Genomic DNA, 12,609 nt, shown 5'->3' with positions numbered 1-12,609 from the left:
TAGATAGTTCCATTTTGTGTTCCCAATCCGAAAAGAGGCAACAAAAGATGGAAAGCGCAAACAGTCTTTCCAGTAACCTTTGTGAAATTAGCCAAAACGTTTCCAGAGTGGTCAATAATGAAAGGAGACTTATCTTCCGGACTCATGATCAACAAAGGATACAAAGGATGCGCTGCGAAAGAAAACAGTTTTTCATCCTTCTTCCAGACAGGATTAATCAACTTCTCTTGTACAGAATCATCCCACATGTCAACGAATCCTCCTGCAGAAGCAACGAAGAATTTTGTATTTTTAGTGATCATGTCATTCCAATATTGGACTCCCAAAACTGGCAATTTCGGATGTGGTGCCAAAACTAAGTCGAAATTCGATCCATCTTTCGTTGCTTCAATTTCTCTGACAACACCATTTTCGCAGCCACTGACGAAATGATTTGATTTGTGTGGATGGCAGTTAATTGATGTTGTGCATGTCTGTGCTCCTGTGTCAACAACTGAGCTGATCTTCAATGATTTCATGTCCCATTTGTGAACAACAGAATTACATGTCGTGTAAACAACGAATGGTTCATTTGCAACAGCGATCAAGACATTTTCATTGAAGGAATCTTCATCATCTGATGATTCTTCTTCACTGTTTTCATCAATCTTCTTCGCGAGACGTGGCTGGCAACAGAAAGTGCAACTCAATGTTTCATTAGGAGGTGTCCAAAGATGAATGCATCTGTCTGATGTTGCGAAGAGAATCTCTGGATATCCACGCCATTCAACAACATGTAAGTCTGTGATATATCCACGATTCACTGTGATTGATGATTTCTTTTGATCGTGGATGAAGAAAACTTGTTTCTTCGTTGAACAAGAAACACCTAAACTGTCCTTGTCGAAACAAATTTTCGTGATTTCTTCATCACATAACTTGACTTCCGTTGTTTGCGTGAATGTCATTGACCTCGTGATTGTCTCCATCGAAGCAGGTGGTAATGATTTCTTCTGGTTGGAAGGAGCAGGCTTAGCTTAGCAGGTTTGTTGGCGCTTGCCATTCTCTTCTGTCAACTAAATCGTGCAAACAAATTTCATGGAGAGATTCGTTCTGATCGATATTTGCGAATGAAAAATGTTCTTCTTCGAATTCTTCAGCATCTTCGCCACCATAACTCATCACTCCGCCAATGAAATGTTCGCCTTTGAATGAAGATGGCCCTGAACTGAAATCCTCGTTCTTGTTTGCATCATTGTATTCTTTTCTTGAACGCAAAATATACTTCAAAACTCTTGTTGCCAAACTAGAAACACTTGGATGAGGATCTTCCGCGTATTGGTTCAACAAAGACATTGCAATTGCGTATGCGCGGTTGATGAACTGTTTCATGTGGACATTGTCGTCAACAGCTTGGAAGAACAACCCATTAGGTTTGTCGAATAAACTCAAATTGTATTTCTGGCCAAAACAACTCTTCACAGTTTGGTCGAAAGAATTTGCCTGGAAAACGAAATTTGAGTTAACAATCACACTTTCTGAGTAGTTCTCAAACGAAGTGACGAACTTCTTCAAGAGAAGAACGAAATGGAATCTAACTAAATAAGAAGCATCAGCTATAACAGGCAATGCCAAAAACAACAATTGTCCATTGACATTGCATTCAAATGGTCTCAAGAAACAGGCCAAAGCAGAAAGAGCAGCAACTCTCACTGCAGGAGAAGGAGAGAACAAATGAATGGAACATTGTACGTGTAAACCATTTGACACGTAAACAGTTGGATCAGGAGAATACAAGTGAAAAGCTCTCCTGACAATTAAAAGTAACCATGTTGCTAATAATGGAGAAGCACGGCCGAGTTCTACACGAACTTTGGAAAGGAACTCGAGGGATGTGCACACTTGTTGAAGAGCTTCGTTGCAGATAGCCAATGTCGCGACAATGGCCGCTACAATGGTTCTGGTCGACTCATTCAATGAAGTGTCAAAAATGATGTTCGGAAATTGAGAAGGATCTTTGTCTTTCCTGATTTCGGTTGCGAAATCCGGTTTGTGGTAAAGCAGCGTGAGAACTAAGAAGCAGATCGAATGGAATGCAGGATCAGAAGTATTCCATTCGATCATCTTCACGAACAAAGCGTGAAAAACAATGGCGCTGCAAAATCTTTCAGGATTCATCTCAGGAGAAGCTGCGTATTGTGCGAAAAGAAGAAGTGGCTTCTGGCAATTAGCTTCGTCAGCATAGAACATGTGGAATAACAATGTTAAGTGGTAGGATCTGATCAAATTGTATTGTTTGTTCTTCAAAATCATCGCGAAACTTTGGGCAACGGAATTAAACAAGTCCGAAGTAAAGTTTATGCGTTGGATGGATACAGAACAGATCGCGTTGTCCAAAAGAACGCTCCATTGCTTCCAGAGAGGATGCATCGAAAGATCTGGAAGAGCTGGATGGGTTACGGGGTGGATACGGTATGGACGAAGAAGATACTGCGCAAAGAGAACGTATCTGAAGATAACAGCTGAAGATCTGTCACATCTGAAAATTCTATGGTAAAGATCTTTAGGAAGACCATCGGAAGCGATGGCATCTGCAATAGCGGTAAGAGCTTGCATCAACTGGTTGGGTTCCTTTGGTTTTTCTTGGATTAAATGATCACAGGGAATTTCTGTGGGGAAATTGTTTCCTACAAGGTTTGTCCTGTAGTGCTGTAATAAATGACAGACAATGCCCATCTTAAGAGGTGATAAAATGCAGGAAGAAAGGAAATCTTTTGGTAATCTTGGATCGTCTGGCAGCTGCTCGTTTACATCGGTTGCGCAGATGCAAACCCAGTTCTCCCAGATCTTGTTGTTATCGCGAGCGGCCAATTCTGCGGATGTTTCTTTAAATTGAGGAATAACAACGGCGGCATTGGAACAATCGAAGATAAACCAGGTAGGAGGCATGAGATTACGGAATAAATCAGATATATTGTAAGGTTTGAACTCTGTAGAACGTCTATCAGAGCACCAAATTGTATTCTTTTTAATTACAGGAAATCCATAGCCAATGTAGTGGAATAAAACTCTTCCGCTAACAACTTCTGATCTGATGGACGATAAATTGTTTAATCTGTCTGCATTTGGAGCAATTGAAAAGAAAAATCTGATTTTCTGTCGAATTTGATGATAAGTGTTCTTAAAATATGTTTGTATAGTTGTAGGATATTCGGAAGAGAAAGAATTGTTTGTATTTTGCCAAGCGAAAATTGAAGGAATTTGTTTTGCAAAATCAGAACTAGGTTTTGGAAACTGTTCAAGATGTGCAACATTGACAACAACACACTCGATTGGCTCAATTCGAATAGAATTAATTGGTGTAGTTGGGCAACTGAAATTTTCCAATGAATATTCCTTATCTGATACTCTAATACAGTGCATTGGAGTGTCTGGAGGGTTTAACAGGATTTTGTGCTCATTAAGCATACTTGAAACTTCGGCTGTAAATTCTTGAGATTGAGTTCTCATCGGATTCATTAGGTTTCGAGGGATATCGTCTGGGCCTTCACCATCGGAACTTCCGGAGTTGTATTCATTAACTTTCTTCCCTAAGCTAACGAAATTAACAGCGGAACTCTTTCTCATCATTCAAAAAATTTTTTTTTCACTTTCAATTCTTTGTTGATTCCATCGACATTATATTCTATCCTCCTTTGGATAATATTGAAAATCAACTCATGAAAATATTTGCACCTGAATTATCGAATCAAGGCATGTTCTTTGCGTTGGAAAAATTATCAAATTTTATTTATCATGCTAATAACTTGCCATCTCAAGGTAAAAATCATATTATTAGATACAATAATCTCATTTGATGCTTAATTTTGCTTATAAATGCATATATTGAATGGATTTCCATTAGTTATTGCTTTGCAAGCTGCTAGATCTTCATTAGAGCTAAAAATACTTTCAAAATTGAAATGAGCATCAATATTTAATCACTCTCATATGTAAATAACTTTTTAAATAATTAAACTTGGCTCCGATAGCAATTCATAAAGAATGAGATATTTAGTGTTTAGTATTCAATGCGATTGTATATCAAAACTATCAATGAAAAAATAATTCAATGAAGTGAGTTCATTTTCTATAAGTGAGAGACTTCAAACAACAAGTTTTAAATTTGGTAATGCCAAACGTATTCAAATATTTAATAATGCCAGATTGTTCTAAAAAATAATATTTCAAATGACGGATAAAAAGTATAAATCTTTTTTAAAGAAGAGTATTTAATCAGTAGTAGACTTAAAGAGGTCGCTGGATGAAGTGCCCATTTCAACACCATCCTTCTGTAACAATGATTTTGTGCCACCGCCTAACCAAACGGCGAAGACTGCGAAGATAATCATGCAGATAACATCGATAATCCAGCCAATGCCTTGGATTGTATATTGCTTGAAATCTGTTGTGAAGCATCTAAGGAATAATATGAAGAACATGATGATTTTGCCCCAGAATAAAACCATAAAACCGAAATACTTGAAGAAAGCTGGACGGAAAACTTCTGTAAGAATAACAAGAATTCCAAAAACAATATCGAAAAAGCCATTGACACCCATGAAAAAGTTACCGTGAGCATCCTTAAACCAGAAGCATCCTACAATGATGGCAAATATACCACCAACTATAGCGATGATCTGAGCAATGACTGTCAAATCACAAACACAAGCCATAGTAAAATTTTATGATCACTTCACACAAAATAATGATTCAATTTGATCATGCTCAAATACATCAGTATTATTCTTTTCTAGTTATTAAATATAAAATTATTCTGCTCTAAACTATAAAATAATCTGACATGAAAAAAAAGGTAGTGGGGCTTCCAGGCGCGTTGCGCCCTCTAGCCCCGAAGATGTTTAGTATAAATGAAGTTTTTATTCGGAAAATTGTTAGTCTTCTGGTGTGAATTCGGCAATTCTCGTGTCGAATGACCGTTGGATGTAACGAGGAAGATTTTGACGAACTTGGTATAAAGTTCTCAACATTATAAAGGATGTGGCGAGTGGGGCTTCCATTAGATAAAAATGAACTGACCAAAAAAGACAGATATTTAAATATTTGAGATAAACCGTTTTTGTCAACGGTAACTATTAAATAAAATAAAAAAATAGAGGGGTTACCGTTGGAAAAATGGTTTATCTCAAATATTGAATGAACTATAAACGTTTTTTGTTTTCTATATATACTTTTTTGTCCAACGGTAAAACTTTTTACACAACTGTTTTTGAGAGTCGTCGCCGTTGACTTTTTTGTAGAGCACTCAAAATAGTATAACTTTGTCCGGACAAGTAAGGGTCTATCATCGCTACAGGAAAAGTTACAGGCGTTCCAAGGAAGTATACTTTGAGAAGCCTTTTTCCCCTTATAGAATGAGATAGGACGGTTATTTTACAAAACCGACAACACTTTGACCGAGTAGTTTTTTGTGCTGAACAAATAGTGTCATATAAACATCTGTCAAAAACCGCTTTTTAACTTCACTTAAAATGCCACGTAAGCTACGTAAGAATATACGTAAGAGGAAGGGAGCATTGAAACATCCAATAGTAAAACTGACACCACAACAACAGTTGCAACAACAAATTATGAATGACCCCACTATGTTGCAACAAATGTCAAGCAACCCTATGCTTTTAAACCGAGTTATTGGTGCACAGAGTGGAGGTTTAAGAGCGGCACTTTTAGCGAAAATGGCAGGCTATGGTGGATCTGCAGACAGAACAGCTTATAACCCTCAAAGTCAAATGAATTTGAGTTCACTCAAAAATTAAATAACAGATGTCAAAAAGTCAAACATAGACATACAGAAACAAATAAGTGAAAACGAAAAGAAACTAGAATATGACAGACAGACAAAGAAACTCAATGAGTTAAACGTAGAGAAAAAGAAGAAAGAAGAACAACTGAAAGAACTAAGTACAGAGGAATATGCGAAAAAAGTGTCAGAAAAAGCAGCAGAAGTAGCAAAAATGGAACAAGATGTTATAAATTTGAAAAACCATACTACTCAATATAAAGTACTGAAAGATGAAGAGATAAAACAAAAAGCCATGAAGACATATATGGATAGCGATGAGTATAAAAAAGAAGTTGAAGCAAATGTAAAGGCAGAAAAACTTTTACAGTTGCAAAACCAAACCGTACAGTATGAAAACTTAGCACAAGAAAGTAAAAATAACGACGCAGCCATGCAAAAGGCAATGAAAAGCGCAGATATTATAAAAGCTAATAATGACTGGTTAGATGCCCAAGCCAGCGCTAAAGCAGCCCAACTTATAGGGTCAATAAGGACAAAAATACAAGCGGATGAAGACAGTTCAAATGAAGCTTTAATGAATGCTGACTTTAAGAATGCCTTCGAAGCTCTTCATAGTAAGGTGAAACTAGTGAACGACTTCTCATCTGGAAAGAAACTGAAGTCTGAAGGTTTCGACAAAGAGTTAAGAGAAGTAGCACAAAATATGACGAAAATAACAGATGCAGCAACGAGACAGGCAGTTCAAAGTGCCTATGATGCCGTTAGAGCAGCTGTCGTGGAAAGTCAAGAAAAAGAGTTACAACAGACCAAAACAGACCTAGTAAATGCTTTCTTAAGAATGAAAAGTCAGGTAGGACATTATGCTGCAGATGGAACATATGTGCCAGCTGGTGGAACTTATATACCACCAAACACTCCAAGAGAAGCACCTGCACCAGGACTACCTAAAACATTTACATCGTCACATGGACACAGACACAGACATGCACCAAAACCAACACAACAACCAACAGTTCAAAATCCAGCACAACAACAACAACCAAAACAAACAGTTCAAAATCCAGCATAACAACCAACAGTTCAAAATCCAGCACAACAACCAACAGTTCAAAATCCAGCACAACAACCACAAACAGAGCAAAGACATAAAAGAAGTAGAGAAAAAGGAAACCAAGAATTCTTAAAAATGCTTAAGGAAGATTATGGTTACCCAGATACTCTTGACTTTAGTGACAGATATAAAGAAGCTATTAGAAAGTTCAAGGAAGGAAATACTGACCCGAACCTATTTAGCTTTATGGTTCAGCATAAAATCGGATATAATCTCAAACCTGGAAAATACAAGCTCGCAAAGGGATATGATTTAATAGCATATCATCCAAATGACATGGATGAATTTACTCCGAGATATTTGATGTCAGAGCTAAATGATAATTCAACTCTCTTCATGAAACGCGTAAAAAATAGAGACGGAACGAAAGAAGAAAGGTTTATGAGTCCGGATGACTTAGATAGGGAACTTGTTAAAAACGGTCTCGGAATATATGAAATGCCAGCAGATGAGGTACAAGAAACTCAACAGGAAGAAGTTCAGATACAACCAGACATGGAAGAAATAGTTCAGCAACAACAGCTAGAAGAGCCTGAAGGAAACGAACAAGTTCCTCCTTTGGAAACTAACTTCACAGAACTAGATGAAGATTTGGAACAGCCGAAAAATCTTGACCCTCAACAAGAGTATGAGGTGAATATGGAATCTTTCCAAGAGTCTAAGAAAAATTCGGCTGACATAGTAGAAGAATATCGAAAAATGTTCACCGACATACAAAAGACTCCAACATCAGATGAAAATATTCAGCATAGAATGGAAGTACTGAAAGAAAATGTACGCAAATACAATAATCCTTTTTACTTACGACCATATAACGTTCAATCTTTGGCTGAACTCGGTGAAAATAAAAGGTTAAATTTCAACAAAACATATAGAAATGAAACATTGTTTAAAGTTCATTCAGAACCTAACCAATATGGAAACAAACCTACTTTTGTTTCTGCAGACTATGGAACTACAATGAGATGGGGTCATAAAGCTAATCCGGATAGGTGGTTCATAAACTTACAACCTCAATTCCAAGAAGTTGTAGACGCAATGGAAGTGAATGGTGAACCAGATATAACTGGTATTTTCAGCGCGGCTTTAATGCCATTGAAAGATATGAAAGATGCAGATATTTTGGACCGGTATGAAATGAACATGGCTGAGGGAAATATAACACCTGATGTTCTAGAACATTTATCTCAAAGAACTACACAGAACCATAGAGATGGTATATTTGGTGAAGAGTTTAGAAAGAAAGTTAGGGAGAGAGAAGGAAGAGAACCTATTGTACATGACCTTGCAAACGAAAGTTTGCAAAATGTCATAAAAACTTACTTTGCAGACAATGAACTGAGAAGGGATGAATATTTAAGAAAACTCAAATGGACAGTACCAAATGAAATGTTAGTATTGAAAAACATGTTCCATGACAAAATAAAACCAACTACAGAAATAAATGACGCAAGACTGAAACGTTGGGTAAAAGCTTTCCCATTCACAAAAGATATTATTGGTTACATGGAAAGAAAACCAGAATGGCTACAAAAACATATATTTGGAAACGAGCTTATTCCATATGGACAAGCTATATTTGAAGAGCTTGAACCGGAAACTCAGGAAAGAGTCATGCAAACAATAATCGAAGACTCAAATACAAACTATGACAAAATCTTTCTAGGATATAGGTTACCTGAGATGGGCGACCAGAGCCCAAAGGCAAAAAGGACATGGGAAATTTACAACATACTAGGTGAACATGAGGCAAAGATGCTACAACTTGAAGCAGAGTGTTGTGCATGAAAAATAGCGTGACTTCACTTTTGACAAAAAGTGACACTATTTCTGATGGTTTTGTCATTTATTTGTCAGATTTATAAATGGATAATAATGCTGTAAATCAGATATTAATTAAAAATATTTAAGATTTATGTTCGAATTGAAAAGCAAAATGATATTTTTTTTAATTGAAAAACGTTAATATCTGATATTTTGAAGTTTTAATATTTGTTAAGTATCTTAAATTATTGAATGCATACGTTTTTTTATGTTCTCAATTTTAAAAAAATGTGAAGAATTTAGTTTTTTGGAGATGGATGTTTAATATTTGTGAGTGAGAATGCAAGCAGGAGTTTGGTACTTTAAGGCTAGGTTGAGATAGATTTCCCATTATATTATCTGTGAATATATTGTTTGAAAATTCAAGATATAAAAATATATTATCAAAAAATTTTATATTTTTAAATACAATAGGGTGGAAATATAGTACAATGAGATAGCAATGATATATTTTATAATGGGAGGTAATCTGAAGATAAGTAGCAAATTTTATGCGATTTTGATTGGGAGTTGGAGGGTGTGAGTACTATAGCATGTAATAGTATCTCACACCTCCAATTCTTCCTATGGCGCCGAAAAATTTTTGGTGAAATGCGACGACATTTCACCAAAAATTTTCGGCGCCATATAGAGAACTATAGTCTGCGAGGTACTGATTCTATCTATGTACCTCGCAGACCATAGTTCTCAGCCAAAATGGCTAATAATTTGAGAGTCTATATGATAATGTAAAAGTTAAAACATTCAAGTATTTAAGTATTTCTTTAAAATATTAAGTTTTTTATTTTTCCAATAAAATTCTAATATCAAATATTTTTATTTAACGATTAATTTTATTTATATTTTTATATTTTTGTTTTAAGAAAAAATATTGTTAGGGTTGTTGTAAACAGAAATTCATCAAAAGTGACACCTCAGAAAAGCTAAAATATTGAATTTTTGGAACTTTTGATAGAGCACGTTTTTAAATATTAATTAAAGTAAATGTATATTTTGTAAAGATTCTTTTTAATAAAAAAAAAAATAAAATTTTGAAGAAGAACACAAAATCTTCTGAAAAATAATATCACATAAACTCATATTATTTTCTAATATATAACTATTTTATATAAAAATCAAATTCAATGATCTTAAAAGCGAAGGATAAACCTCAAAATTTACGAATATAATGAGTGGGAATATAATGCTTATCTATCATAAAACCATATGAAATATCAATTTTTGCTTTACGCCTAATTTTTGACGACAATTAGCAAAAAAATGTTAAATGTTAACACTCAGTCCATTTGAATATGAAAAATAAAATTGACTTTGATTAAATGTTTTTATTTATCATGCAATTCTTCTTGCGACCAAAGATTTGAATAAAATTTCAAAAAATAAGATAGCTTAAAAAATAATATACGGTAGTGTTTACTAATAGATGAATAGTATATAAATTCTATTAAAATGGATTTGATCCAAAAAAATATAAAACCAAAAATAATTGTTATAATTTAAATGAAGAAGTAATTTAAAACGATTTTATTTATGATGAAATTTTATATATTTTTTTGGATCAAATCCATTTTAATAGAATTTATATACTATTCATCTATTAGTAAACACTACCGAAAAAAAAAAAAAAAAAAAAAAAAAAAAAAAAAAAAAAAAAAAAAAAAAGGGAGTGGGGCTTCCAGGCACTTCGTGCCCTCTAGCCCCGAAGATGTTTAGAATATGAGAGAGGTCCTATAAACCGGAGAAAGTGTCATATAAACATCTGTCATTTTACTCAGAATTTTCATGAAATTTACACCAAAAATATATTTTAGGGTAGAAGGGTATATCTAACCTCTTTTCTAACCTCTTTTCTACCCTCTTGAATTTTCATGAAATTTACACCAAAAATATATTTTAGGGTAGAAGGGTATATCTAACCTCTTTTCTAACCTCTTTTCTACCCTCTTGAATTTTCATGAAATTTACACCAAAAATATATTTTAGGGTAGAAGGGTATATCTAACCTCTTTTCTAACCTCTTTTCTACCCTCTTGAATTTTCATGAAATTTACACCAAAAATATATTTTAGGGTAGAAGGGTATATCTAACCTCTTTTCTAACCTCTTTTCTACCCTCTTGAATTTTCATGAAATTTACACCAAAAATATATTTTAGGGTAGAAGGGTATATCTAACCTCTTTTCTAACCTCTTTTCTACCCTCTTGAATTTTCATGAAATTTACACCAAAAATATACTACTAGGGTCATTTACGAAGAAATCTCAACAAAGTCTTTACGATGAAGTCTTGACAAAGTCTTTACGAAGAAGTCTTAACAAAGTCTTTACGAAGAAGTCTTAACAAAGTCTTTACGAAGAAATTCATGAAAATTCAAGAGGGTAGAAAAGAGGTTAGAAAAGAGGTTAGATATACCCTTCTACCCTAAAATATATTTTTGGGTCATTTACACTCATTTACGAAGAAATCTCAACAAAGTCTTTACGAAGAAGTCACAATAAAACGTCTGTCAAAAGCCGCTTTTCTGTCACTTTTCAGGTAAAAACATTTTTATTATATATATAAAATGAATTTTACAAAACCACCGTTACCCTTCTTTGGAAATAAGAGTAGATGTAAAGATATTCTATTGAGAGAACTTAAGAAACTACCGAATGGTCTAACATTTGTAGACTTGTTCGGTGGAAGTTTCTATATATCTCATTTGTGCCATACAATATTTCCTGACTCAAAGATTATATGCAATGACTTCGACAACTATATGAACCGTCTCAAACATATACCAGACACAAACAAAATATTGAAAGAGTTAAAAGAAAAGATACCTATAGGTAAGATGGAACGTATACCATTAGATAAGAAAAATACTGTCAGAGAGGTTTTGAAAAAGGCAGAGTATATTGACTGGGATAGTATATCTTCTAGACTATTATATAGTGGTTCTATAAGAGTTCATGACATTGAAACACTTATGTCAAACGTTTTATATCTTAACTATACAAAGGTTTTCAAAGAGAACATAGAAAAATATACTGAGGGTATAGAGTTTGTGAGATGTCATTGGACAGAGTTGTATGAAAAATACAAAGACAAGGAAAATGTTTTCTTTATAGTAGACCCGCCGTTCTATAACACATACGATTTTCAATACCAAGTAGACTGGACTTTGAGAGACTCTTTAGAAACTTTAGACGTTTTACATAACCATCCATGCTTTTACTTTACATCCGATAAAAGTGGTTTGGAAAGTGTTATGAGATGGTTAGAGGATATACATGACTATGATTTTAGATACGATAAGATAGAATATGAGAGAGGTCCTATAAACCGGAGAAAGTGTCACAACAAAGAAATTTTATTGGTAAGTAAATGTGGTTTGAAATAGGACTACTTGTTTTAGGTTTTTTCCATTGTGTCATTTACTTATTTGACGTGGCAGAAAGATAGAGAATATGAAGATGAACCAATGCCTGCAAATGTTCAGTATATGTACTCGTAAGAGATATTTTTATCTAATATTAAATGGACGCACAGAACTTAGCGAATGCACAGCAACCTGGACAACCAAACCCAGAGAATATTCCAAATGAAGTTAGAATACAAACTGCAATGGCAAACTATGGTCAAGTGCCAACAGATGTACAAATGCAAACTGCCATGTCAAATGACGCTGCGTTAGGCTTACCACCATGGTATGCAAATATGAGATGGAAAGAGTTTTATACAAACCCTGAAGTGGGATATAAACAACTTTATGCAGATGACGCGAACACAGGAGTTGACCCAGAATATGTTTTCTACCAGAGGAGAAACAGAATGTATGAGCTCCAGTTAAAGAATGCTATGGAACTCAACAGGAAACGTAAGAGACTAGGCGGACATTAGATTTTTACAT

General features: G+C 34.6%; 4 protein-coding genes and 1 pseudogene across 5 annotated transcripts, besides 1 other annotated feature; 4 read left to right on the top strand and 1 right to left on the bottom strand.

Moving 5' to 3' along the window:
* Positions 1 to 4,155: 4,155 nt before the first annotated feature.
* Positions 4,156 to 4,783, bottom strand: TVAGG3_0501700 (uncharacterized protein; the record flags this gene model as incomplete). The annotated part of the gene is made up of 1 exon (XM_051236650.1): positions 4,251 to 4,694. The coding sequence occupies one exon, from the start codon at positions 4,692 to 4,694 to the stop codon at positions 4,251 to 4,253; it is 444 nt and encodes a 147-aa protein (XP_051094474.1).
* A 727-nt stretch (positions 4,784 to 5,510) lies between these two features.
* Positions 5,511 to 5,795, top strand: TVAGG3_0501690 (protein of unknown function, DUF4106 family; the record flags this gene model as incomplete). Its single annotated transcript, XM_051236649.1, has 1 exon — positions 5,511 to 5,795. One exon carries the CDS (start codon positions 5,511 to 5,513, stop codon positions 5,793 to 5,795), a length of 285 nt encoding a protein of 94 aa, XP_051094473.1.
* A 417-nt stretch (positions 5,796 to 6,212) lies between these two features.
* On the top strand, positions 6,213 to 6,851 carry TVAGG3_0501680 (protein of unknown function, DUF4106 family; the record flags this gene model as incomplete). The annotated part of the gene is made up of 1 exon (XM_051236648.1): positions 6,213 to 6,851. One exon carries the CDS (start codon positions 6,213 to 6,215, stop codon positions 6,849 to 6,851), a length of 639 nt encoding a protein of 212 aa, XP_051094472.1.
* Positions 6,852 to 7,931: 1,080 nt separating this feature from the next.
* TVAGG3_0501670 (protein of unknown function, DUF4106 family) lies at positions 7,932 to 8,681 on the top strand (the record flags this gene model as incomplete). The annotated part of the gene is made up of 1 exon (XM_051236647.1): positions 7,932 to 8,681. One exon carries the CDS (start codon positions 7,932 to 7,934, stop codon positions 8,679 to 8,681), a length of 750 nt encoding a protein of 249 aa, XP_051094471.1.
* Positions 8,682 to 9,598: 917 nt separating this feature from the next.
* Positions 9,599 to 9,636: a mobile genetic element.
* A 2,680-nt stretch (positions 9,637 to 12,316) lies between these two features.
* On the top strand, positions 12,317 to 12,599 carry TVAGG3_0501650 (annotated as a pseudogene). The gene has a single exon. A coding segment is annotated over exon 1 (283 nt).
* Positions 12,600 to 12,609: the final 10 nt, after the last annotated feature.

Source organism: Trichomonas vaginalis, chromosome II, assembly GCF_026262505.1.
Source record: "Trichomonas vaginalis G3 chromosome II, whole genome shotgun sequence".
Lineage (NCBI taxonomy): Eukaryota > Parabasalia > Trichomonadida > Trichomonadidae > Trichomonas > Trichomonas vaginalis.
This window is presented reverse-complemented; position numbering and strand designations above follow the sequence as displayed.